The sequence below is a fragment of the Balaenoptera ricei genome, chromosome 20 (genome assembly GCF_028023285.1).
Source record: "Balaenoptera ricei isolate mBalRic1 chromosome 20, mBalRic1.hap2, whole genome shotgun sequence".
Taxonomy (NCBI): Eukaryota; Metazoa; Chordata; class Mammalia; order Artiodactyla; family Balaenopteridae; genus Balaenoptera; species Balaenoptera ricei.
This window is the reverse complement of record NC_082658.1, coordinates 22,017,128-22,044,829: the sequence shown is the minus strand read 5'-3', so window position 1 is coordinate 22,044,829 and position 27,702 is coordinate 22,017,128. Positions and strand designations below refer to the sequence as shown.

The following is a 27,702-nucleotide window of genomic DNA, read 5'->3' as shown; positions in this document are numbered from 1 at the left end:
GTTCAGTTTCTACGTTAAACATAATATTTTGCTCTGTTTGGATTCCTGAGGGCTCTTTGAATTCTGTAATTTATTTCATTGTTATGATGCTGCGCCTCCCCCCTCCCCCTTGAATTCCAGACTCTTCGGCCCCTATGGTCCCTTTTAAACTGAACTTTGTATGTGGTGTGGGGTAGGGATTGACCCCCCCCCACCGCCCCCACCCCAGAATAACTACTTTTTCCAGCACATTGGTTGGTGCCCTCGTCAAAAATCATCTGACCCTATATCAGATGACTCTTGATATCTGTCTAACTCTAAGCACCCCTGGTAAAAAATGTGTCTCATTTAGGCTTTTCCTACTCAAAGTGAGGTCCTAAGACAAGAGGTATCACATCACCTGGGAGCTGAAATGCAGAATCTGGCACCACTCCAGCCCTACACAACCCCCAGATGATTCATAATCACATTACATTTTGAGAAGCACTGGTGTAGATAATTTTTGAGGAAGGAGGGGAAATGTGATCACGACATATTCTGCCACTGACAGCCTCCCCAAGCACCGCCGGCTGTGGGGGCCTATGGATCCATTTGTTCTCCTTGACTCACTGGACTTACTCCCATACTTAATCCCTGGGTCCACGCTCCCGCGGCGTGCTGCGTGCTGGGGGCGAGGGGAGGGGACTCACCGGCCCAGTCCTCACCCTCGAATACCCACAACCACCTGCTCACTCATCCAGCGGCTCTGCCCCCTCCTCCGTACACATCCTTCCCTCTGAGCCTCAGTTTCCTCAATCACAGAGCAGAGATAATAATGGTCTCTACTATCTCAGGAGTTAATGCGATGCGAAGTGATCCGAGGAGTGCCTCGGGCATAGAGACCGCACAATAAAAGTCAGTGATCGTCACGGCTGTTTCAGAGCCGGTCCCCCAGGAGAAGCCCCTGCCCACAAGCCGCCGTTTCCCTGGCAGATCCACCCCCGCCTACTACCGCGGGGCAGAATTGAACCTTGCAGTCTTGCCGACTCGACTTCTCCTCTCTCCCTTCCCCGCTCCCCCAGGAGCCGGTGCACCGATAAATCTTTCCCAGCACCGTTGCATTGTTACAACGAGTTGCCCTCGCATCTGACTGGTCCCCCGCCCCGGCCTGGGGACTCCTCAAATCCAGGATCTCTGCCTTGGTGGTCTCGGAACCCCCAGCCCCTGGCACAGTGCCTGGCACTTGGAGGGCGCGCAGTAAATGTTTGCAAAACCGAATTCTGCGTTAAGCGAGCGTCCACCTTTCAGCACGCGTTTGGGGGGGTGGTGGTAAGTGCGGGCTATTGGGGGGGAGGGAAGGCTGGCTGTGTGCCCGGGTGGCGGACACAAGGCAGGGAGCTCTTCCTGGCTCGGGTGGGAGGACACTGAGGAGGGGGTACTACGCGGGAGAGCGGAGCCCGGGCCGGCAGAGGGCTGGCGGTGCCAGACGCCGCGGGCCCCCTCCGCTCCTCCCCCTCCGCTCCTCCTCCTCCTCCCGGCGCGCCCCCTTCCCCCTCCTCCTCCCCGTGCCTCGCCTCCTCCGGCTCCTCCACCCCCGCCAGAGCGGCCGTGGCAGGGAGGGGCCGGGAAGGCGGAGCCAGCGGCGGCCGAGGCTCCCGGCACCCGCTCGGCTCCCGGTCTGGAGCTGAGATTCCGGCGCGCCGAGGTAGGAACCCGCGCGGAGGACGGACCAGGGACTCGGAGCCGCAGGGGCCGGGCGGGAGGGGAGGATGGGCTGAGACCCGCCTCTCATGCACAGGCAGCCACGCGGCCCACGGGGCCCCCAGCTTGGTGATGGTGGGGCGGGGGGTCTCAGTCCCCGCCCCTCGGCCCCTGGCCTCCTCTCCGCACCCACCCCCTCCTCCGTGCGCCCTTCTCTTTTCCTGCCGCTCCGCATCCTCCGAGACCGCCCCGAGCGTCCCCCCAGGTCTCGCCTCGCCTTCGCCCAGCCGCGCTCCTTGTTGGTCCCACAGGTTCCTTCCCAAAGCGAGCTGGAGTCTCTGCTTGGCTGCCTGGGGGAGTGGGGGGCACAGCTAGAAGGAGCCAGAGGATGAGTCTGGCGTAGGGGGGCGGGGCGTTGGCTGGAGGATCGAGGACCATTCTTATGCATCTCGGTGTCAGCGGGGCTCGGGCGGGCGCTGTGGGGCTGGCTCCATGTTTGCGGAATGAATGAATCATTACTCTCCTTATCTCCTTCTGAAGGAGGACTTTTTGAGGTCCACGTGCTGCAGAACACGTCGGGGGGCCTGCCGAGATAGGGCTCCCCCCGCCGGCATAGTAGACACTGACTCTCATCTCTCCACCTCCTCTCTATACGCTCTGTTTTGGGGGCAGGCTCCCTTTAGGTTGGGGCTTGGGGATGGCGGTGAAGGAGGGGCTTGTAGGCCCAGCCAGGTACTTGTTGACAGTCAAGGGACTTGAGTGAGGCCCCTTAGAAGGTAACAGGGGAGGGGTGCGCTGTGGAGGAGAGCACCCACGGTCAGGCAGGGGCCACTTCTCATCTCTGAGACCTACCTGGAAGGGCCAATCGAGTATGGATTCTGACCTACAATTTACTGAATCCTCCAAGCCTCTGTTTCTTCATCAGTAAAATAGGAATATTAGTGTCAATTCCTCAGGGCTTTGAACAGATTAAGAAAAATGTCATATGAAATCACCCAGGACAATGCTTGACACACTGGGAGCACTCAGCAAAGCTTTGCTTTCTTTCCTTCCTCTCTGAAAAAACTGAGCAGAGAATTATTTATTCCCATCCCCTCTGACCTGAAATTGATCCCCGACAGACACAGTACATGTGTAATCACTGTTTGTTGAATGAATATGCTTGATGGAATTTCACCCCCCCTTTTTCCCCCAGAATCCACAGGCAGAGATCTGACCAGCACAGACATGCCGGTGCTGTCCGAGGACTCTGGTGAGTGTCTCCCGGGGCTGGACCTGCCACAGTCTTGAAGGCAAAACCCTGCCTAGCAACCTGGGGCAGCAAAGAAAGCAGCTGCTACCTAGTGTCAGCTCCAAGCCCTGGGAATGAGAGCTGGGGGAGAAAATATGCACACAGCAGGGCTGAAGTGTTGTTGGAGGGTCCGCTCGGGGGTCCCACAGGGCAGGAAGTACCCACTGCATTGGTTATACTGTGTTTTTCTTACTCTCTCCTCAGGTTTGCATGAAACCCTGGCACTACTGACCTCTCAGCTCAGACCTGACTCCAACCAGAAGGAAGAGATGGGCTTCCTGAGGGATGTTTTCAGTGAAAAAAGCCTCAGCTATTTAATGAAGGTAAAGGCCCCCCTGCCCCGGGAAGGTCTTCACTGGCCCACTGTGCAGGGCTTTCTCTTATGCTGCCCCATGGATGACCCGGTCTGCAGCCCCAGGCATCCCCACAGCCGTGGGTGGGGTGTGTGACGTCCAGGGTAAACCTGGGCAGCTGGCTTGGGAGGCCCCAGCCTGAGATCGGCTGTCTTTGCAGATTCACGAGAAGCTTCGCTATTACGAGAGGCAAAGTCCAACCCCCGTTCTGCACAGCGCTGTGGCCCTTGCCGAGGATGTAAGCCCCAGGTTTCTCCTTACGGCCTCAGCCCCCCTCCCACCTGTAGCTCCTTCATCTGGCCTGCATGCCATTGCTTAGTGAGGGGACATCGGGACTCGGGAGCCCCAAGGTGAAGAGCGTCTCCTCCCCTTCCCCTCCTCCCCGGGCTTCCTAACAGGCAGAGAGGAACTCGTGAGCCTTGGACAGGGCCAGGGGACATGGGGACATGGTGACGCCCACTTACTTTGTGTTCCGGAGAAAGTCTGTTTCCCCAGCTGTGAGATGAGGGCAGTTCCCAAACGGTTGAGAACTGGCGACAAGAACAGGTCAAACACGCACATTGTGTATCTGTGCTTTGGGGAGGCCCAATGTGAAGTCCTGCGTCCAGGAACTTGCAGCTTCTTGGGGTTTTGTTGTTGTTTGTTTGTTTGTTTGTTTGCTGTACCCGTGTGGCTTGCGGGATCGACCAGGGATTGAACCCTGGCCCAGATAGAACCCGGGCCCCGGCAGTGAAAGTGCCGAGTCCTAACCACTGGACAGCCAGGGAATTTCCAGGCTTTGTTTTTTAAAGGAATTCTTCCTCATTTCTTGTGGACCTGTCCGCTGTGTTGTATGGTTGGAAAAGCTGTCCCGGTTGATTACTAAGGCTGGCTTCTGAATAAACTCACATAACCCCAGGAGATGGCCTAGCGAGGGGTTGGGGCAGATCCCCTGCCTTTCTTGGCTGTGGAATGCCATTAGGAGCAGGTTAGGTTGCGAGGCTCCCAGGCTCAGCACTGCCTCTGCTACTAGCTCTGTGACCGTAAGCAAGTGACTTAACCTCTCTGAGCCCCAATTTCCTCATCTGGAAAATGTGGTGAAGGGCACAGACAATAGAGCCAAATAAGCCCAGGTTCAAGTCCTGCCTGTGCCACTTACCAGCTTTGCGACCTTGGGCAAGATACGTAATCTGTCTCATTTACTGCTTACTTCTGAAATGGCAGAATAATAGTACCTGCTCCGTCTAGTTCCTTGTGAGAGTTAATCCACATAAGGCAGACAGCACCCAGGAAGAGCTTAGTAAGTTAGCTCCCATTAGAATTAGAGGCTGCTCAGGGTCTCTGATCTCTGGTGTGATTTCCCTGGGAGTGTCAGTCCTGGGGTGGCTGAGGGTCCAATGCCCCCTGGTGCTGTAGTAGTGGCTGGGAGGGCCCTTGGGTCTGAAGCCCAGGGAGCGGGGTTTCCCCTGGGCGACTCCCAGCAGGCTCGCAGCGCCCACAGCTGTCTGTGGCCTTCTCTCTCCTTTCCCCGCAGGTGATGGAGGAGCTGCAGGCCGCCTCCATGCACAGTGACGAGAGGGAACTGCTCCACCTGCTGTCCACCCCTCACCTCAGGGTAGTCACGCCACAGTCCCTGGCCACCCACACATCTGTGTCTCCTGGGATGAGGGCAGGAGGGAGCGCTTGGCCGTGAGACTGAGGAAATTTCTGAGCAAGCGCTCCTCAGTGCCAGCGTCCAGGGTGGTTGTCTCTCTGGCATGAGATTCGAGACCCCCAAACCACTGCCCGGCCAGGTCCCCCAGACCCATGTAAGCTCTAGGGCCAGCCCTTCTTTTCTCTTGCTCTCCTGACAGGCCATGCTCATGGTACATGACACGGTTGCCCAGAAGAATTTTGACCCCGTTCTCCCCCCTCTGCCCGATAATATTGATGAGGATTTTGATGAAGAATCAGTGAAGATTGTCCGCCTGGTGAAAAACAAGGAACCCCTGGTATGTGGCCCCCACCTCTATGCCCCACCCTCTCCCTGTTTCCCACCTCCACCCACCCAGAAACCCCGGAAAAGACCCTCCTGAAGTCTTTGGAGTGAGTGATGGCAGCTTTGTCAGGGCTGCCACTAGTCCCTGTGACATCTTTGTGTGCAGAGTATCCCTTTCTCTGGGTGATTACAGCTTCCCTCCACAGTGGTCAAGCTCCTTTGTGCAGTCAAGAACCTGCACAGCTGTGCAGGGCAGTCCTGGTCATCAGCTCTGAACCAGGGGTTGGCAGACTACAGTCCAAGGGCCAAACCCCACCCACTGTCAGTGTTTGTAAATAAAGTTTTATTGGTGCCCTGCCATCCCGTTCGTGTACATATTGTCTGGGGCCCCGCCTTTACATGGCAACGGCAGACTCAATGGAAACTGTGTTGCCCGCAAAGCATAAAATATTTACATTTGGCTCTTTCCAGAAAAAGTTGGCCAAGCTTGTTCTGAATTCCAAGGAAGCTCAGGGCAGCAGCCATTCTTCTCCCCAGCTGACAGATTGTTATCATTTTGGTCCTGGTTCAGCACTGATTTACTGAGCAAAGGGACAGAGTTGTTTATGAGATGGAGGGAAGTAATGGCAGTTCAGAGAATTGAGGGCTTGCCCTAGAGAATACCACAGCTGGCCCTCCTTATTGTCAACTTTCACCAAGTGACCTCAGATGAGCCGCTTCCCCTCTGCCTCTGTTTCCTTACCTTCAAAATGGGCCAGTCATCCATCCACTCAGCAAACGTATCGTGATCCCCCCCGCTCCTGTGTGCCAGGCGCTGTGTTGGGTGCGGGCAGGATTAAGACTTAGTCCTTGCCCTCTGGGAGTTCACAGGAGGTAGTGACTGGGGGTTTCCTGGAAGAGGTGATGCCCACGCTGAATTCTAAAAAAAAAAAAGGAACAGGAGTTTTCCAGAAGGAAGAGGAAGAAGAAAGGCATTCCACCATAGAACTGCATGAGCAAAGCCATGGGAAGGTAAACGGCCTGCTATATTCAGGGAACTTGCCGAGTTGAAGGTAAAGTGTGACAGAGGCGAGGCCAGATCAGTGGGAGAGCGGAAAGGTCCAGATTACAACACACAGTTGCTTGGCTGGATCCTGAAGGCAGTGGGGAGCCATTGAAGGGTTGTAAGTGAGGAACGAAATGGCCAGATTTGCAGTTAGAAGTATCATCCTGGCCACGAAGTAGAAAGTGGCCTGGAGGGTGAGACCAGAAGCGGCGGACCAATTTGAGGGTAGGAGCCAAATACGTGAGGTTCAGAAACAGGGCTTGACCTCGGTTTGTGGGAAGAGGGAAGAGAAATCCAAGAAATATTTCAGAAATAAAATTAATGTCACTTTGTGCCCGCCCCAGTTTGGGCAGGAGTCTGGGGAGGCATCTTGGGTAAGGCCCAGGTGTCCAGCTAGGATGATGGGTGGACACTGGGACCATTACAAGGAGGAACTTAGGGTCTGTTGAATTCAAGAGACCTGTGTGCCCGCAAGTGGAAATATCCAGGAGGTGAAGGCTTATGTGTGCAGAGATACGGACTTGGCAGCTGCCATCTTCCAGGAGGGGTTCTCACCCCGCCCGAGAGGTTGAGACCACCGGGGTAAAGCGTATACCCTGGCCCTTTAATCAACATTTAGAAGGCGTATAGAGGAGGACTCAGCAAAGGAGACGAATTGTCACTGAGAAGCACTGGGAGAGAAGTGTCACCAGGGCCCAGGCTAAGAGAGCATTCCAGCGGGAGGGTGAATCAGACAGGAGATGAGAGAGAGAAGACTGAGGATGGCGAGCTGGCAATTGGCGGGTCGTCGGTGCCTTTGCTGGTGCATTCGAGGCAGGCGGGGAGTGAGTCGGAGGGCAGGAAGCAGAGAGAGCAGAAAGGAATGGAGACTGGCGGCTGCCGGATGGGGTTGCCAGCTTTTTAATGATGGGAGAGACTTGATAATATTTTTAGGACTAGGGGAAGGAGCCAGTGGGGAGGGGGCATTGAGAATGCAGGAGAGGGAGGGAGGGGATAGAGGGCAGCTTAGCCAGGAGGAGCCCCTCCCCTGAGATGGGGGAAAGGAGGAAAGGATGGATAGAGATGCTGGCAAGTTTGAAAGTCTAGGCGGCAAGAAGCCGTAGGGTTTTTAGCTGCTGGTCTCTCTTTCCAGCAATATTTATCTTATGGACTTTGAATGAAGTTAATAATGAGTGTGCCAGTGGTTTGCACTTACAGTCAGTAACAAGTGGTTAGCATTTATTGAGCACTTACCGTGTGCTAAGTGCGTTGCATGCATTACCTGATGTCAACCTTGCAACAACCCTGTGAGTTAAACGCTTTCCCACACCCCAGATGAAACAGTCGCAGAGAAGATAAAGAGCTTCCTCGCTAAGGGCACATACTCTTAGTAAATGGCAGGGCCATCCAGCTCCTGACTGCTGCCCTGCCCCGCCACAGTCCAGTCTGTGTGGTGCACGAACTTGAGGGCTTGCTAGTGCCTTTTTCATCCTAGATATCATCTCTGCCATGCTTCGTGGGCCCCATCCTGGTCCCGGAGCTCCGGCTGGGGCATAATTGGTTCCCCTTGGCAACAACAGAAGGCCTGGTAACCCTGTGCTTGGTTAGAGGCAGGTTGGGAATTTGCTGGCACATACTCTCCTCATTATTAAATGTCTTTGCAAGAGGCAAGGGCTGCAGTACAATAGAGAAAGCAGTGGGTGTGGCATCGCAGAAAGCTGGGTGACCTTGAAGTTGCTTTGCTTCTCTGTGCCCCAGTCCCTCATCTCTCAAACGAGATTGTGACAGCATTCTCGTGCTTTCTTTAAACTGTAAAGTGCTGTGCTATACTAATTTGAGATGTGGGTTTTATTTTATCCTCAGCCTTGGAAAGGTGTCCACCGATCTGCCCCCTGGAGTGGCAGAGAGAGGAATGGGGCGGTGGCGGGGGGAGGCTTTGCTGGGTCCAGAGAGTCGGGGTCTGAGGTTCGGGGCTGCTTCTCAGGAGCCTGCCTGCTCTGTCTCTGATGCAGGGGGCCACCATCCGGCGGGATGAGCACTCAGGGGCTGTCGTGGTGGCCAGGATCATGCGAGGGGGCGCAGCAGACCGGAGCGGTGAGTGGCATCAGTGCCGGCCTAGCTGAGGTGATGGCCGTGGTCCCCCAGCCTGCCCCCTTTGGCCACGGGTCTCCTTTCCCTCTCCTGTCCACTCACCTGTTTGGGATGTGCTTTGCTTTCTGGGAGTGGGGCTGGAATTCTCTTCTTCTTCCTAAGCTCGGTAGAAAATTTAGTTGTTTGAAAATATCTCAGGCATGGAGTACTTTGAGGGTGATCAGGAGGGTTTGAGCATTGGCTTAACCTGAGACTGTGGTAGTTAAGCTTGGTGTAAATCCTAACTGGGGGGGCAGGGACACCCTTCTCCGACACCCCAGTTGCCTTAGCAAGCCACAGTTACTGAGGGGAGGGTGTTCATGTCCCAGATGTGTTTAGGTGGAACACAGGTTAAGAATCACTGGTGTGAAAGAGACTCACAGACTTAGAGAACGAACTTAGGGTTACCAGAGGGGAAGGGTGGGGGGAGGGATAGTTAGGGAGTTTGGGATTGAAATGTACACACTGCTATATTTAAAGTGGATAACCAACAAGCACCTACTGTATAGCACAGGGAACTCTACTCAATATTCTGTAATAACCTAAATGGGAAAAGAATTTGAAAAAGAATAGATACATGTATGTGTATAACTGAATCACTTTGCTGTACACCTGAAACTAACACAACATTGTTAATCAACTATGCTCCAATATAAAATTAAAAGTTAAAAAAAAAAAAAGAATCACCGGTATATGGAGGAACTAAACTGGGAGGCAAATCTCCTGGTATAGGGGAGTGTTGCCCCAGAAGTCTGGGGATCATTGTGGTGGGACCCCTAGACCAGTGCTTCCCAAACATTAACAAGCATGGAAATGGCCTGAGTGTCTTGTTAAAATGCAGATTCTGATTCAGCAGGTCTCAGGTGGGCCCAAGACTCTGTACCTTTTACTGCCTTCTGGATGCTGCTGCTGCTTCTGGGCCAGTGTCCGCACTGAATGGCAAATAGGGCCCGATATGCAGAGATGCTAGTCATTAAAGCAGAGGCCAACAGACAGGTGTGTCTAACACTCTTGACACCATCTTCCCTGGTGCCCTTAAGTTTTCGTGTAAAATTTGAGAAGGGACATTCTTGGAGTTAGGTCTGTACATTCAGGAAGGTGAAGAGTTAATGATATTTTTAAAGAAGCAGAGGTTATAGCAGAAAGAACACAGGGTTTCTACAGCAAAGTAACTGCATCTGCGCACTGGCTACATTTTTTCTTAGCAGTGTGGCCTTGGGCAAGCTGCATCTTTTTTCTGGATCTCAGCTGCCAGTTTGTAAACTGGGGGTTTCACCACGTGGTTGTAAGACTGGGATGCCAAGTGAGGCACCTGGAACCCTGTGAGAATTCAGTTCATCCCAGTCCCGTCCACTGTCTTTAAATATTGCGTCTCCCCTGCAGTGGGTTCCGCAGGCAGGTGCCAGCGGTGCCCAGAACTCCGTGCTCTGGGGACCTCAGCCCCCTTCCCGTGCTGACGGTCAGCCCCCGTGTCTCCTAGGCCTGGTCCACGTTGGAGACGAGCTCCGGGAAGTGAACGGGATCACGGTCCTGCACAAGCGGCCTGACGAGATTAGCCAGATTCTGGTCTGTGCTGCGCGCATGTTGGGAACGCGGTGGTTCTTCAGAAACCCAGAGCAGGGCGCTTCCTGGAGCCAGGGCTGATCTGGCCCAGTGTCCCTGTTTGCACGGGGAGGCCGCAAGCCAAGTGGCCTTACAGAGTGCCCTGTATGGAGGGTGAGGGACAGGAGGAAAGAAGCGCCCAGACCACCCGCTTCTCTCAGACCCCCTCTTCAGCACAGCCGTCCTCCCTACCCCAGCCTTCTTTCCTGAGGACCCGTCTGGAAGACCCTCTCAAAAGGGTCCCCTCTTCCAAAGGGCTGAGGAATATGGAGTAAAAGGCTGTAGTCCAGCAGAGCAAGGGCTTTGGGATCAGTTGGTCCTGGCCTCGAATCTTGCCTGCATCACTTTCCAGTTGAGTAACCTTGAACAAGTCATCAAATCAGTCTGAGTTTCCATTTCCCTTCCTGTACAGCAGGGATAGGGATGGTTTCTCAACCAATGCATAGTTATCGTTAGGATGTAAATATCCAGAAGAGGATATAGCACTTTACAACTGCAAGGGCATTCTAGGGGATCACGTGCTGGGATGGAAACAACCTTCTCAGTCTATTCTGGGGGTTCAAGTCAAAACTGAAATTATAGAAAGCCCCCATCATAGTTCTGTCCTCTTTATCCTCAGGCATCCTCTCCCAACACAACAGTCTTTGCTAACTTCTGATGGTTTGGGGGGCAGAAACGGGATGAGATCTGAAGCTCTGAGGCCCGCTCTTTAAGGCCCCTGCTGTAGGGGGTCCTGGTTACAGGCAGACACTTCAGTCTTCCTGCCCCCACTCCCCTTTCCCTGGTTCTGGGCACCGACTTCCTCGTGTTCCAGAGTGATGCGGAGCCAGGGATGGCATTGGGTGAGATGCACTCTCATGGGCTGACAGTGTGCTTCCCGTGGGCCCCCCACATGGGGTGCAGGGCCTCTCTCCAGTAGAGGGGAGGGGAACCCCTGGAAAGGTAGCAGTGGCCTGAGATTGGGGAAGATGCAGGCAAAGAGGGGAGTACTATTTGGGAACCAGCCCCAAATCAGGCAGGAAGGAGGAAAATGAAACTGAACTAGGTTATTAAAATAACCCGAGAGAAAAGAAAGAAGGGCAGCCTTTTGGGGCACTAGCGGTCAAGAGGGATGGAGAGCTGTACTTGGTGCATGCATTGTCCTCGGGTTCTCATTTTAAGTCTTCTGTCCCTTTGTCGCATGAAAATGCTTTAGTTAAGTCAGCCGGCTCCCACCATAGAAGGGTGGGTCACAGGGGACGCAGCACGTCCCCTTTATTTCTGAACGTGAGTTTCCGGATCTGGGAAGTAAGACGTGACGTCTTACTGTTCGATCTGGTAGATGACACGGCTGTGTGCTCTTTCCTTTCAGGCGCAGTCCCAGGGGTCCATCACCCTGAAAATCATCCCAGCCACCCAGGAGGAGGACCGCTTGAAGGACAGCAAGGTATGGGGGAGCTGGAGGCGGCGGGGCGGGGCGGGGGGGCAGCGGGGGCGGCGGACTCCAGCCCAGCCTTTGAAACAGTCATCCGGGAAGAGATCATCCGTCTGGTCCTCGGAACAAGCGCTCAGTAGAGACCTGTAATTCAGTCACAGAGTGATTTATTTGTTTGTACCCGGCCTCTTCTAAACAGGATTTGACGTAGCTTACTAATAAAAGACAAGGTTTTTCTAATTGAAGTCGAGAAGCAGGGCCGTGAAGAGGAGGAGAAGGTACCAAATGTTCTGGCTTCAGGACCAATTAAGTAACTGCCATTTGTTTAACTCCTCGTGGAGCCTACCTTTGGTAGGCACCTCCTCTGTGCCCAGGCGCTCAGCCAGATGCTGGAGACCGGGATGATTAGTAGCTTCAAGGATTCCTGGGTCAGAAGGGGAGGCTGGCGAGCCATTCTCTCCTTGCTATGTGATTAAGTGCTTCGGAAAGATTCTGTACAGAGTGAGAGGCACTTTGGAAGGTGTCATGTAGTAGGGGTGTTGGAAGTGAGGCTTGAGGAAGATGGAGATGAGAGGGACTTCTCTGGTGAAGAGGAGGCGGAGGGAAGGGCGGGCAGAGGGGTCTGCATATGCGGGGGCTCAAAGATATGGCAGAGAGGAGTATGGGGGGGTCAATGAGGAAGTGCACGGTGGTGGGGCTCCAGGGGGAGGATGGGGGGATGTGCTGGGGAGGTGGGTCAAGGCTACCTTCTGAATGGCCTTGAATGCTTTGTTAAGGGTTTTGGCATAATCCCTGCTTAGTTTAGGATCTCAGAAGCCGACTCTGATACAGGGTTTCAACTACAAATAGTTTATTTGGAGGTGACCCCAGGAAATACCAGTACAGGAGTGGGGAAAGGAAGGCAGCCAGTGCAACAAAGGGTGTGTTCTCAGCAAGTTACCGCAGGGAGCAACCAGAGCTTAATCCTGCTCCAGAGCTTGGCATCCCTTGTAGACCGTGCCTCCGTCATCCCTCCCAAGAGCTGGGAGATCTGGGGAATCTGTACGCCAACTCCCGCCAGGCTGCATCCCGGGGGTTAATTCCCAGCAGTTCCTGCCGGCCAGGTTAGGGGAGAGCAGATCCCAGTGGCTGGAGAAAGCCATTAGGCAGTCAGCCTGGGGTGCCCTGAAAAAGTAAGGCCCAGGGGGATATGGGGGGCCCCCACAGCCCAAGTTACAACCCCATAGGCGGTGAGAAGCTCTTAAAGGTTGTTTTTTTTTTAAGAGGGAAGTGATGCAACCACATTTGTGTTTTGGAAAGCTCCCTGGGGCAGTGAGTAGAGGAGGGTGGAGACCGGGGCCAGGGCACCTGGTAGGAGTCTGTTGTGAAAGCCCAGGTGAGAGATTGTTAAGCCCTGAGCTGAAGTGGTGGTAGGGAGGATGCAAGAGGGCATTACTTTTATTTCCCAATGAATTTGGATCTGCACTTTCTGGCAGCCAAGGCAAAAAGGAGAACATAATGAATTACAATAATGAACGTAATTCATCAGAGTATGGAAGGAAGCATGCCAATTTTTCAAGAAAGCTAATTCCCAGCCCACATGAAAGATGGGACATTACAGCACTTGGCACAGAGTAGATGTCAATAAATATTTTGATGAATGGCGATTAATAGTGGACAATGTCTTTGACAGTTTTTTATGGCAAATGAAGAAATCATCTTTATATGACTGTTTCTTATTTGCACCTTCAGCTGAATCACAGGGCACACATAATACCTGATGGAAGTGGTTCTTCCTGGGACAAGCTAATATGGTCTCCATATGCAGCTTTTGCAGGTTCTAATTTGATACAGGGAGAGGACTTGGTTTTCCTATAGGACAAAATGGGTAGCCTGTCTCTTAGTCCATCCTTTCTAAATATTTTTCTTTGAGCTAGATGCTTGATCAGGGCTGGCCATTTAAGATTATGCTTTCTTCTGAGTGCCTAGGACCCTGGTAACATCTGTGGCTAAACGAGGGTATCTGTCCTCATAATATATGGCCAGAAATTTCTTACTATTGTCAAACTGCATCTTTTCTGCTTGGCACATAGAGGAATATGATTTGGATTTGTCTAAGGAAACCCTCTGGCCTTTTTTTTTTTTTTTTCCTATTTGCTGTTAAAGTTATTGGGCTGTAATAATCTGGAAATAGAAATAAATAAATCCATGCCACAGAATTATAGAAGAGAACGAAGAAGTGTGACAAAATGCTATGTCTTCCCATCCTCTTCTCTAGAGGGATGACTTCAGGGTAAAGGGGAGAGTTGGGAGTTGGCTCAGTATGTGACAGATGAGGCAGGATTGAGCTGTCAAATATGTAGCTGTCAATTACCCACTGAAAAGTGATGATGAGGAATCGGTAACAGTAGTTTCATTGATGTTTGTGTTCTTATCAAAACATCTAGATTACTTATTTACAGGTGGCTGCTGACATCATTAGGGGCAGTTAGCGTATCAGAAATAACATTTGAGTTAGAAATTGCGCTTGACTTTACTTTTTGCTCCCGGGACTAATGGTTGCTTTGTGTAGGCTGAGAGGCTGTTGTGAGGATAGCAGATCAGGTCAATAAGGAGATGTTCAGGTTGGAAAGGGAAATTCATGGGGCCCAGCTATTCACTTTCTGATTCTTGATGGATTTCCCAACTGGGACATTGAAAATGGTTGAAGAACACTAAGAAAATCGGTGTGTGGGTTTCTGATTAACTTTCTATTCTTTTTTTTTTTTTTTTTTTAAACACAAATAAATAAATAAATAGTTAGTTAGTTAGTTGTACTGCGTCTTAGTTGTGGCAGGTGGGATATTTGTTGCCACGTGCGGGATCTCTGTTGGGGCAGGCGGGATCTAGTTCCTCGACCAGGGATCAAACCTGGGCTCCCTGCACTGGGAGCACGGAGTCTTAACCACTGGACCACCAGGGAAGTCCCAGCTTTCTATTCTTGAGGCTGCTTGTTCTTCCTAATTGTGAATGGTGGTTGTCCTTTGGTTTTACGTGTGGCATAGACACATCTGTGCTTACACAGTGAAGGGCTGTCTCACTGAGCCCCTCGCCCTGCAGGTGTTCATGCGGGCCCTCTTCCACTACAACCCTCGGGAGGACCGGGCCATCCCCTGCCAGGAGGCAGGCCTGCCCTTCCAGCGTAGGCAGGTCCTGGAAGTGGTGAGCCAGGACGACCCCACGTGGTGGCAGGCCAAGCGAATGGGGGACACCAACCTTCGAGCTGGCCTCATCCCCTCCAAGCAGTTCCAGGAAAGGTGGGTCTGGGGTGTGTTGTAAGGGGGTGTGGTTCTGGAGTGGCCAGAGGCATAAGTACATGACAAAGCCCCAAATCTCTGCCAGCACAGCCAGAGGGGCCCACTGGGTGTCCTTCTCTGGGCTAAGTACCAATTATGCTTGTGTTGGCTCTTCTTCTCCCATCATCAGTGGTGATGGCTGTTTGAGATTTCAATAAATATTGATATATGGAAATCTATGTTATTAAATTAATGTATATTATATAATGCATACTTAGGGCAAGTTGAGAAATCAAATATAAAAATACAGAAGAGGAGGACGAGGAAAAGAAAATTACCCAAAGTCTCACTACTATCTAAACAACATAATTTATTTCCTTCCTGTGCCTGTTATGTGAGTGGTGCACATAGAATTCGAGGTCTTGCTTTTTTTTTTTTTTTGGTAGCTTAACATTTTGACATGAGCATTTCTTATATTACTATAGCATAATATTATTCTATACTATTAATTAATGGTAATATAATATTTCATCAGGAGATGTACTGTTCATTCACAGGCAGCAACTATGGTTTCTGCCCTGGAGGAGCTTACAGTTTAGCTGAAAAGTCACACATGGTTCAGACGAACACTTTATATAAATGTGATGGGTGTGAGGGAGGAGGACACTGGGCCCCGCCAGGTCCTAGCAGGAGGGCTGGCCCTCGTCCGGGAAAGCATGGAAGGCTTCATTGAGGAAGGGTCCTACCTAAGTGACTTTGCTTCCTCCCTGTGGCTGTACTTTGACGCTGTCTCTAATGTTTCACTGCTACAGTCTATGTGCAAATAATTATGTTGCACATAGACTGTTCCTTATATTTCAAATTGTTTCCTTAGGATAGCTTGCCAAAAGTGTAAATCCTGGGTCAGAAGGTGTGGCACTTACACCTGCAAGCCTCTCCTGAGGTTTGTAGCCCTCTTCCATTTTTGGGGTGTGGAATGATGCTGTAGCAACAGACCTCAGGGTTCATCTGTTTCAGTGGCCCTCCGGGTGTGGTCCCCAGGCCAGGTGCGTCAGCGCCCCCTGGGAACTTGTTAGAATGCCAGTCCCTGCCTGGGCCCTGCCCCAGACCTGCTGAATCAGAGACTCCAGGGGCAGACTCTGAGCTCTGTGTTCTAACAGATATTCCAGATGATTCTGAGGGGCTGAAGTTTGAGAACTGCTGCTTTATTTCCTCAGGGGAGCCTCAGACCCATCTGCATCTTTTGCTTCACAGGTCTTGGAGGAAGGCTCTTTAGCTGCATTTATATGTGGAAATCTAGAGACCTCTAGGAGCCCTGGGTGTTTTCTCAGCTCAAAGAGGCCTTGGAGGTTGCTTCTCCACCCAGGACCGCAGTGAATAATGTGCCAGGCTGACCTCTCCGTTGGGCTGGGGTGGGTGGGGAAGGGCATTAAGTTAGGGTGACTTTCACCCTCGGCTTCTCCTGGGAGTCGTTCTGCTGTTTTCCAGCTTCCTCAGAGATGGGGAGGCCGGGTGAGTTTGGAGAAGGGACCTCCTTTCCTTGAGAATCAGCCATGGGCAAGTAACGACCAACTGCTGACCATGGGCACTGGGCTGTACCCCTGTGTGTGACCATCTTGGGCTGGAAAAGCTTCTCCCAGAGCAAGAAACTCAGTTTCTTCCTCATGAACCAGTGAGAACCTGTGAAAATGTCCCTCTTCACTGGAACTCAGTGTGAAGCAGGAGGCCCTTGGAGTGCCAGGCTATCCCCACCTGTGGGTTCCAGGCCTCGGTTTCCCTGAGTTTTCCAGAAAGTTCCCTATGACTGGTTCTCTGGTCCAGCTCATGGGCCTGCCCATCCCCTTGTGTCCCCACAGGCGACTAAGCTACCGGAGAGCCACGGGCACCCTGCCGAGCCCCCAGAGCCTCAAGAAGCCCCCGTGTGAGTAGATTGGCAAGATGGCACTTCAGGGAAGCAGTTCAGGGAGGGTCTGGGGTTAGGACTCTGGGGCTTCGTGTGGGGAAGAAGCAAGCACTGGGCTGGAGGGGGCACCGAGGGTCCTGTGTGAGCTCTCAGGCCTCCTGAGGGAGGAGGGGATGGGGAGAGGGATGAGGAAGGGAAATGGGGGTAGGTTGCGGAGAGCTATTCCCTGGAGAGGAGCTACTATATTTGGGGCCCACAGATGACAGTGCGGGGGCATGGTAACACCGCTCCCAAAATTTTGTGCAAACTGTGTGTGTGTGTGTGTGTTGTGTATCTGTGAGTCTGTGTCTGGGAGAGGCTCCACAGCTTTCATTAGATCCCCAAGGGGCTCTCTGACCCTGACAGTTTAAGAACCACTGATGTTGGAAGGGAATGGAGATGGCTGTGAGCGATCCCGTGCCTCTGAGTCAGCAGTCAAATCTGGCAAATAAAAATAAAGGCTGCCCAGTTAAATTCGAATTTCAGATAAACAATGAATAGGTTTTTAGTATAAGTATATCCCATGCAATATTTGAGACATACTTATACTAAGGAATTATTTGCCGTTTATCTGATATTCACATTTAACAGAGTGTCTTGTATTTTGTCTAGCAACCCTACTCTGTGCATCACTTACCTGTTAGAAAACACATTCACCTACCTTCTTGCCTTTTAATCATCACAGCAGCCCTGGGTAGTAGTGGAGTCAGGGCGTCCCTTTTTCCAAGATGGTTAAACAGAGGCTTATGAAGTCAAGGGAGTGGGGCTGGGGTCAGGTTTCCAGAGGGCCTGTGATCAGAGCCCCCAGGTTAGAGCCCCGTATGGAGAGGAAGCTTCCCCAGGGTATGGCCTCCCTAGCTGGGGGTCGGGGGGTAGAGGGGAAGAGGGGGGGCTTGGAACCAAGTGGGGCTCCAGAACAATGCCAGATGAACGGAGCACAGCTGGCCTGCAGCCCTGCGCTGTGCCACTCTGTCGTCTGGCACCTGCATTTGCCCAGGAGAGTCTCAAACCCAAGAGAAGAGAGAGCAGGTCCTGGTCCCACTGCAGGCATCCTAGGGCGAGCTGCTCCCTTGGCTGGGTCGCCACTGCCAACAGCCACCTTTCCAGACTTGCTCTCAAGTCGGAGGGGCTGCTGAGTAAACTGGCCCTGAGGCTGCTTATGCCAGTGAAGATCTGGCTTTCTTTGGGCCGCTAATGAGACACACACAGGAGGACTAATTAGAGCAAGTCTTGGTTTAATAATGCACTGCAGCTCAGATCACAGGTTTGTTGGAGGAAAGAAAGAGGGGACAGATGGAGGGCTCCTGAGGCACCCGAGGCTGCGGCTGCCTCTGGGCCACAGGGCCTCGCGGTTCCCCTCCGCTAACGCTGTTCCATCTGTCTTTTGTGCAAACCGCAGATGATCAGCCTTGTGACAAAGGTAGGCCCAGTATTTGTCCCCTGTGCGCATGGACAGGCCCCTTTTCTGTAGACTGTCTGGGGCTGGAGGGGCTTGTTCTCCCTTCTGCCACCCCTCTCTGGGGTCGCTGTGCCCCTCTGGCTCCTGGCACCCCTCTCCCTGCTCTGCCAGCTGGACCGACCTGCTCCTTGAGGCATGCAGAGCTGGTGGGGACGTGGGGCCTGGCCCTCCCCGGCCTTTGGCTGGGCTGACCACGTGACCCGGCTGGGTAGCGGTAGGGCAGGGCGAGTGAATCTCCCCTCCTTATTCTCACTGATCCTAACTCAGAGGGGCTGGAACGAGGTCTGCTGGCCCAGAACCCCAACCAGGCCTGGAAAGGCTGTTTGTGGCCTAAGCATGGAGAACTGGGTGAAACAGAGGAACTTGTTTACCTGGGGTGGCCGGCACATGGCATTTGTCCTGGGTCCCCCGAGACTCCATCCCAGAGGGCTCTGCCTGGCCATCTGGGGCCTGGGTCCCTCTGGGCTGGGGCATGTGTCCAGCATGGCTCACTGGCCTCCCTCTCTCTGTTTGGTCCCCAGAGACCTGTGACTGTGAGGGGTATTTCAAAGGACACTACGTGGGTAAGTAATGGGGGCTCTCCCCCCGAGACCCCCTCCCCCGCCCATGCACAGACCACCGTGGGCTCCTGGGTTACGGAGAGGTGATCCGGGCCCAGGAACCCCTCAAGAGCAGCTGAGTCTGCGGGACCCACATTTTCCTTCAGTCTGTGTCTGCCAGAGGCTGGGCTGAGCCTGCCCAGGCCTGGGGTCCCCCACCCCAACTTTCACCCAGCCACTGGGAGCAGTGCCCTGGCAGGACCCCTACATTAATCCTGATTTTATTATTACCATAATCTCAATTGTAGTTTATTCAGTGTTTCTGCCACCCCCATACAGCAATGGAGCCTTTTATCAATCTCCAAAGTACCTTCACTTCTTTTATTTTGGCAAATCTTTTCAAAGGCCTTAGAGACAGGCGAAGAGTTTTTAAACTTTTCATTCAGAAGCAATTTCAAACTTTCTGAAAAGTTGTGAGAATTGTACAAAGAACTCCCATATACTCTACACGCAGATTCACCGGATGTTAACACTTTGCCATATTAGCTTTATCATTCCCTTTTTCTGCATGTACACATTTAACCCCCTCCCCCCCGAGTCATGTAAGAGTTGTGGACATCATGTGCCTTCACTCCTAAATAGCTCAGCATGTGTCCCCTAAGGACAGGGACATTTTCTTGTATAACCCAGGGCTATTATCAAATTCTGGGAATTTATTTTTTATTTTATTTATTTTTAAAAAAAATTCCGGTAATTTAACATGCATACAATTCTATTGTTTAATATGCTGTTCATATCAAAAGTTTGCCAGTAGTCCCAATAATGTCCTTTAGAGCATTTCCCCCGATCCAGGATCCAATCTAGGAGCACCCATTGCCTTTGTAGATTTGGATTCCCTTTCATGGATAAGGGAACTGAGGCGCAGAGGGGCGATGACTTGCCTGAGGTCAGTCACATACCAAGTAAAACAGTAGCTTTGAACCCTAGATTTTGGATGCCAGGTAATCACACTTTCGTCATATTACTGTCCATCCTGATCAACCCCTTCCTGTAGCAGGAGGTGGTTGGGAGAGGCCTGTGGGTCTCAGTCCCACCTCCAGGTCTGACTAGGTAGAGAAAGTCTATAGGGAGATACTGGGACAAATGCCGCAGTGTCCCCTTGCCCTTCTCCCCAAGCTGGTCTTCGGAGGAGCTTCCGGCTGGGCCGCAGGGAGAGACTGGGAAGCCCGCAGGAAGGAAAGACATCCGCAGTGGCCGAGTCTCCGGAGCTGCCGACCTACGAGGAGGTGACCAGGTACCAGCACCAGCCCGGCGAGCAGCCCCGCCTGGTGGTTCTGATCGGTAGGTGACATCTCCAGACAGTGGGCTGGTTCCTCCCTGGAGGGGTGGGGAGGGAGCTCAGCAGGGACCTTGCAGCCTTCCCTTTGTTTCCCAGGGTCTCTGGGAGCCCGACTGCACGAGCTGAAGCAGAAGGTGGTGGCAGAGAACCCACAGCACTTTGGTGTTGCCGTTCCACGTAAGAGGGCCCGTGTGTGTGTGTGTGTGTGTGTGTGTGTGTGTGTGCAAGCATGTCTGCACATGAACTTCTCGGGGACTTGACTCCATGTATCCATCTTCATCCTTACTTTGGGTCTGAAGGACCGCCAGGCACTGCCTGCTATAGGCACATCAGGGGACCTAGGCATGATGGGAAGAGACCCCCCTCTCAGTGGTCCACTAGGACCCTCTGAGGCAGTAACTGGAGGACCACTTGCCTGGTTCTTGCCTGGGATGGGAGGTGAGTCTAGAGCTCATTGCAGGTAAAGTGGCAGCTTCAGCCCAACACCAAGGGGCCCCCAGCAGTGGGTGTATTTCAGCCTCCTCTTCCCAATGACTCTGACTCCTATGGCCCCTGCTCTCTGCTTGGGCAAGAGAGTAGGTTGGGGAAACCAGAGAGCCCGTGAGCAGTGTTGCTCAGGCACTCCGCCTGCAGCTGGATCCAGTCCGGCAGGGTGGCTGTGTACACTCCTGAGTCCAGAGACAGCGGGAGATGCTGAAATCCAGTAGGCAGAGGTCCTGGTTCTGAATGTGATGAGGAGACTGAAGAGTGCTAGGAGCTCTACCAAGAGCTTTTATGTGCAGTAGCTTGGTCGCCTTCCCAGTATCCCTGAGAAGAGGATCATCATCATCCCATACTGCAGAGGAAGACACTGAGGCTCAGAGAGGTTAAGTAACTTGCCCAGTGTCACACAGTTGGTAAGTGGTGGAGCCAAGATTCAAACCCAGGCAACCTGCCCCAGTCTCATTCTTTTTTTTTTTTTAATTTAATTTATCTTTTGGCTACGTTGGGTCTTCGTTGCTATGCGCCGGCTTTCTCTAGCTGCAGTGAGTGGGGGCCACTCTTTGTTGCGGTGCGCAGGCTTCTTATTGTGGTGGCTTCTCTTGTTGCAGAGCACAGGCTCTAGGCGCATGGGCTTCAGTAGTTGTGGCGCTTGGGCTCAGTAGTTGTGGCGCATGGGCCTAGTTGCTCCGTGGCATGTGGGATCTTCCCAGACCAGTGCTCGAACCCGTGTCCCCTGCATTGGCAGGTGGATTCTTAACCACTGCGCCACCAGGGAAGTCCCCACAGTCACATTCTTAATGAGGCCACACAACAGCCTCTCACCTGCTGCTTGCCACTTCCTGTCCTTGGCTGTTCCTTTCTGGGACTCTCAGTCCTCTTCCTCAGAGGGATACAATGTGGGCACCTGATGGCCACTGAGAAAGGATGCTGTGGTGGCAGTAATGGGACCTTTCTGGAGTGTTCTGAGGAAGCGCACCTATGTATTCTTTCTTTTGCTGTATCACTCCCCTGGGCCTCAGGGCTCATAGCTCAGTCTATGGGTTATGAGAATTGTCTTCCAGAATCCTACCTGAAGTGGCAGGGATGTGGTGGCGGGGTCATGGGGGGTTGGGGAGGCCATTCTGGAAGCACCTGTGATGGACCTGGGAGAACTCTGGGGGGGGGGCCACAGCCTTCTAGGCTGAAACGATGGACTGAAACATGACGTGTGGAAGTTGTTCACACATGGATCCTTCAGAAACTTCCAGACCCATCCTCTTGGGGTGGGGTACCTGGATGGCTAGACCTACCTGCTTCCAGAAATCCCACAGATAGGTGACTTTCTCCCTGCTATTAGGAACCGGGTGAGTCAGGGAAGGCTTCCCAGCAGCAGTGACTTTTATCTGGGTTTTGAAGAGTAAGTAAGAGTTTTCCAGGCAGAGAAGGAAGAGTTCTCTATACCAAGGGAACAACATGTGCAAAGGGACAAAATATGACCCAGTATAGCAATGGGAGGGACTGGGGAAGTTAGTGTGGGTGATGTCGGGGGAGATGAGCTGAGTGGGAGGCTGGGTTGATTGAGAGGGTCTCATATACTCATCTAAGGTGTTTAGAATGTAATCAGTGGGTGAATAAAAGTTTTAAAGCAAGGACATGGTCAGAAAAGGTGACCCTAGCAGCTCTGCCAGAGGTTGGACAAAGATGTCACACAGCACACAGAACATCCCCTGGGTGGCCCCCAAGGGAGAAAACACTGTCCTCTGAGACCCCCTCTTTTCTTTTGGAATGCTCTGGAAAAAGCTGTGTGTTGCTTCGTGTGTGCTCTTGTTCTGTGGAGGATCTGATTTTCCCCAGAGGTGCGTGCTTCGATTCTACTATGGAAATCAGAGGGAAAAAACTGTGTTTAAAAATTGTGTGAGGGGGGCTTCCCTGGTGGTGCAGTGGTTAAGAATCTGCCTGCCAATGCAGGGGACACGGGTTTGAGCCCTGGTCCAGGGAGATCCCACATGCCGCGGAGCGACTAAGCCCATGAACCACAGCTACTGAGCCCGTGAGCCACAACTACTGAAGCCTGAGCGCCTATAGCCCGTGCTCTGCAACAAGAGAAGCCACTGCAGTGAGAAGCCCACGCACCACGACGAAGAGTAGCCCCCGCTCGCCGTAACTAGAGAAAGCCCACGCAGCAACGAAGACCCAACACAGCCATAAATAAATAAATCAATTTTTAAAATAATTATGTGACAGCCAGCTTTGCGGAAACATCTAGTCCACAAGGGGACTCTCTATCTTCATGTCTTTTCTCCCCAGATGAGAAATAATTGAATAAAAAATTAAAAACATACAGCAGGGTCAACTGAGTTTTTGCCCCCTTGGCTCTCAAAAAGAAAAACAATTAGGAAATAAAACCTAGAGGACTAGGAATTCCTTAGGCGATTCTTTAAAAGCCACAGCATCAGTGAGGCAGTTTGGCAGAGTGGTTAAGGGCATACGCTTGGCCTGAGACAGAGAGTGTTCAGACCCGGCTCTGCTCCCAGCCGTGGGATATCCACACGGTGCTTAACCTCTGCACCTCTGTGTCCTCACCTGCAAAACCGGAGGCCTCCTTTTGCCTACATTGCAGAGCTGTGCAAGTCAGTGATGTGCCCGCACACAGGGACCCTCGATGGAGGGAAGTGGGTGGTTTGTACACAAATCAGCGACCAGCTCCTGACAGGAATGAGGGCACAGGCTCGCTGTGCTGTGACATCTCTGCCCAGCTACCCTCTTCCTCTCTTTCACAGATACCACCAGGCCCAGGAAGAGCCATGAGGAGGATGGGGTGGAATATCACTTCGTCTCTAAGCAAGCATTTGAGGCCGACTTGCATCACAACAAGTACATTTCCTTGACGGACCAGTGGGGCCTCCGTGCAGCTGTGTGTCTTTGCATCTGTCCAGTCTTCCACTTGACCTCCTGGGAGGGCTTCTGGAAAAGTCAGGGGAAGCAGAGGGTGGGAGGAGGAGGGGGGAGTCATGGTGGGCCATTCACCTTCTGTGTTAATTCAGGCAAGCTCAGCAGCTGAAGGCCTTTTCTCCTGTGGTGCTGTTCTAGGTTCCTGGAGCACGGTGAATATAAGGAAAACCTCTATGGAACCAGCCTGGAAGCCATTCAGGTTGTGATGGCCAAAAACAAAGTGTGTTTGGTGGACGTGGAGCCAGATGTGAGTTCCTGGGCCAGTTCGGCATTTCCTGTTAATGGAATTTATAAACTAGGGGGTTGTACATTTTACAGAATATTCGACCTTAGTCCAGGCACTTTTTATTCCAGAGCACTGGTGGTTAATATTTCCTTGGGTCTCCCTCTGAGAATCTAATGAAAGCTTTTTTACCCCAAAATGTGCACCGCTGTACACAAAAATGACATGAATTGGAGGGACCCTCTTGGTGGCCCACAGGCCCAAGATAGTAACCTCTGCATGGAGTAAATCATGCAGGAGATGGTGGCACTGACTGGTCCATTATGACCTGACAGTCAGGGACTTAGATGTAAATGCACCAGTGGAAGCTGGGCCATCCCTTCCCCGACGAGGACAAGTGAAATCAGAGAACCACTTAGAGAACCACTGAGGGAGGTGGTCAGGAGAGCAGTTTGAAAGGGAAAAAGGGGGGACTTGACCCTGTGAAGTGCTTCAGAGACATTTCCAGTCCTGCACACCCCACAGGGACTTAACCGTCTTTTTAACCTTGTCTTTGAGAAAAATTTGTAAGCCTTGAACTCAATAGGGGCTGAGCTCTGATTTTATGACATAAACTGTAGGCTTTATTTTACAGAAGTTGGCTTGAAATGGATTCCAAAAAGCACCTTATGTCCAGAAAGGAAAATCCTCACTAATTTGGACGTACTGGGAGTTGGTAGTGGAAATTAAAAGTCTGAATTTCAAAAATTTTTTTGAAAAGTGATTTTATTGGTTTAGAGGGGATGCAAGCTGTACATATAGCAGTTTAATACCAGTGTTTCCAAACACAGGCCCTTACATCATAAATAAAATGCACTAATTAACAGGACGATTTGCATATTGAAAACCTTCTAAAGTCTTTACAATTTGCTTCAAGGCATCTCTTAGTCTCTTCATTTGCTTGGCAAAACTTTTCTTCTTTGAATATCATAAGGAGGCCTGTGTGATAGCACAAATTTGCATTAGTCCAAATTGATGACGTCTGACTAAATAGATATACACATTAAATCCTGCTGGTTCTTCCATCAGGACTAGGCAGGCAGAGAAGGGTGTACGAAGGCTAATTAGAGCTTGGTGGAGGGTAGTCAGAGCTAAGAAAGATGGCAACTCTCGGAGCTGAGGCTTTGGAACCTCCTTTCTCGGCAAGTGAGCCTTCAGGGTCCAGCTGAGGCCAGCATCATAGTGAAGGGCAGGAAAATGAGCAGGTGGTCTGCACGGATGAAGGCCATTGTCGTATGACCGTATAATCAGGACCTTTGCCATTGGGGTTATGTGACGAAGCACACCATTACTGAGTATTCAAGAAGTGCGTTTCACAATAAACTATTTTCTAAGTATATAATATTCCTGAACTTTCTTTCTCAGGCACTGCCACAACTGAGGACCTCAGAGTTTAAACCCTACGTTATATTTGTAAAGCCTGCAATTCAGGAAAAGAGGAAGACGCCACCCATGTCCCCAGCTTGTGAGGATGCAGCAGCCCCACTTGTAAGTTTAAAGTTGATCATTTCTCTTCCGAAGGCCTAAAAGGGCCGTTAGCTGCATGTGGGTGCCCATACCTTCTATACAAGACCATCTGTCCGTTTTGCCTGTTGGCCAGACTCAGATGGTCATGTGATCTGAAGACTCAGGGTGGGGCAGCCAGAAGTGCCTCCCAATTCACACAGGAGTGGCTTTGCCTGGGTTCCCCACCCTCCACTCCCTCACCTAAGGACCCCGTTGGAAAGTTAAGGGACTGACATCTATCAGGCACCTGATCTGAGTGTGACATACCACAAAAATTTGTTGAACTCCTAAGCCAAACCCAAATAATTTTTAATTGAAACACCAACTTCAGATCCAGCAAGCTAATCCAAGATGGAGGCAAGGGGCATCACGGGGGAATCTTTCCTATGTGCTGCTCAGGACCGTGACTCTCTTGCTGAAGCTGCAGGTGGTTGAGTTCCACCTTTACAGGGCAGGAAAAGGGTTCAGGGGACTGACAGCTGCAAAACAAATGTCACACATTTTACTCCATTAGAGATTTACTTGAGTTCTTTCAAGAGGCAGATATTTATTAGGAAGATTGAGGGATTTAGGGGAAAAAGAATGTTCCTTCTATAATTTCTCAAATAGATAAATGCTTCTAGGATGAACAATGAGGGTGCCTGAAGGAGGGGAAACTCCAGTAGCGGCAGACAGTCTATAGGATATATGTGTGTAAGGGGGTGGGGGAAGTGGGATGGAAGATCCAGGGGCAGCAGTGGGACACTGCAGGGTGCTTTTGAGTAGGAGAGGAGCCCTGCAAGATACCATATAGAATTGGGAAGGTCTGCCCAATTTAATCTAGGTTTTTCCCTCCTGGGGGAAAGAAGCAAGGAGAAGAAGTTATCTAAGCCTTCCTGTAGGTCTCTTCTGTCTTTGCGGTAGCATGCAAAAACTGTTTCCTAGACCTTTAGAACATATTTTCTGAAAGTATGGATGCTCTCACTAAAGTAGGAGTCTGGTTTTGATTGGTGACAGAGAGGGGGAGGGAATATTTTGGAATATGGGTCATTTTAGGGGAAGACATCTTACCCCCTCCATGGCAGCATAAAAACACTGAGCCCCTAGAAGCAGAGGCGAGAAGGCAGCAGAGGACTAGGAGATAGAAAGGGAGGTGGGTGAATGCCAGCAACAAATTTCACTTTGCAGTTTTACTCAGAGTGGATCCTGCCACTTTCCTTTCTTCCAAAACCCAAGCTAATAGTCAGTGAACTACCTGCTTGAAATTCTACTTACTAGAGGTATTTTTGAATGAAGAAGCAAACACTGGGTAGGTTGGGTAAAGGAGGGATCATTGGCTGTCTATACCTTAGGGTTAGGTGTCAGGAAAGCAATCTGATTAAAGAAGCCAGGTATCCTAACGAAATGGGGGATTGGGTCAGGGTTGTCCCAGCACTTTCTTAAATATCTCTGCTTTGTCAACTGTGCTAATGTTTGGCTCTGGTTTGAGGAAATGAAAAGAAGAACTGAGTTCTACATGATGAATTTAGGAGTCTTCAGAGGGCATTTGAGTTACTTATTCTCCTTCTTTTCCCCCTAGTTGATTCCCGAAATGCTTGCTTTGCTTTTATATAGTGAATACTATTTTTAGTTCTTTCCTGTGATTATTTAACCAAATTGCCATGCAACAGAATAGTACTGCTAGTTTGGAAATACCTTTGGACAGGAAGTGTGATATTGACATATATAGACATGCAGATATAGAATCAGCATCCGCCCAAAGCACGGCTCGCAGTTAACAGGTCCTCAGTAGATATCTTGTGAATGACTGAACAATGATTATGGCTGCCGCCCATGAACTTTCTTGGAAGTTTGATAGGCTAACATCACTATGCTCTGTTCTTGTGAACCCAGTTGGTTATTCAAGGGCCGTAGTCATCCACTCATCACCTAAACATTAGAGGTTGGAACACTGCCCAAGACAAAGGCTGTAGGTTTCTTATTTGGGGGGAGAACAACCCAGTTGTTCCCTAACTGCCCCTTTTCCTTGCAGGATGAGGAGCAGCAAGAGATGGCCGCCTCTGCTGCCTTCATAGACCAGCATTACGGGCACCTGGTAGACGCTGTGTTGGTGAAGGAGGACCTCCAGAGTGCGTACAGCCAGCTCAGAGTGCTCTTAGAGAGGCTGAGCAAGGACACTCACTGGGTACCTATTAGTTGGGTCAGGTAACTGTATCCTAGAACATCCAGGTTGGAGGGGACCTGGAAGACCACCTGGTCCAGGCTCCCCCATGTTACCATCAAGGAATCTCAAGCGAGAGGGGCAGAATTTTCCATAAACTTCATCATCAAGAAGAGTCTATGTGGGGAGTCTTGTTTGTTGCTGGTTTTTGTCTGTGGCTTTTCACTGCACCCCTTTGGAGCTGAAAATACAAGTCGAAAGGGAGCATATCACAAAATAACACATGTCTTTCATTAAAGTATCACAGGCAAGTTGACCCTGATTCTCTGTACCAAAGTTGAGTAGCCACTGTCTTTTGGAGGGTGGTGGTGGTGAATGTATACAGTACCAATTTGCAGAGGTATTTAAGCTTTATAA

The 27,702-nt window shown here is 51.4% G+C and overlaps 1 protein-coding gene across 1 annotated transcript; it reads left to right on the top strand.

Moving 5' to 3' along the window:
• Positions 1 to 1,585: 1,585 nt before the first annotated feature.
• MPP3 (MAGUK p55 scaffold protein 3) lies at positions 1,586 to 27,702 on the top strand. Its single transcript, XM_059907052.1, has 19 exons — positions 1,586 to 1,663; positions 2,855 to 2,911; positions 3,155 to 3,273; positions 3,464 to 3,541; positions 4,817 to 4,897; positions 5,136 to 5,273; positions 8,297 to 8,378; positions 9,895 to 9,980; positions 11,368 to 11,442; positions 14,509 to 14,705; positions 16,541 to 16,605; positions 18,026 to 18,046; positions 18,607 to 18,648; positions 19,801 to 19,965; positions 20,060 to 20,140; positions 23,206 to 23,299; positions 23,516 to 23,624; positions 25,005 to 25,127; positions 27,157 to 27,702. Exons 2-19 carry the CDS (start codon positions 2,887 to 2,889, stop codon positions 27,331 to 27,333), a joined length of 1,758 nt encoding a protein of 585 aa, XP_059763035.1. The 5' UTR covers positions 1,586 to 1,663; positions 2,855 to 2,886; the 3' UTR covers positions 27,334 to 27,702.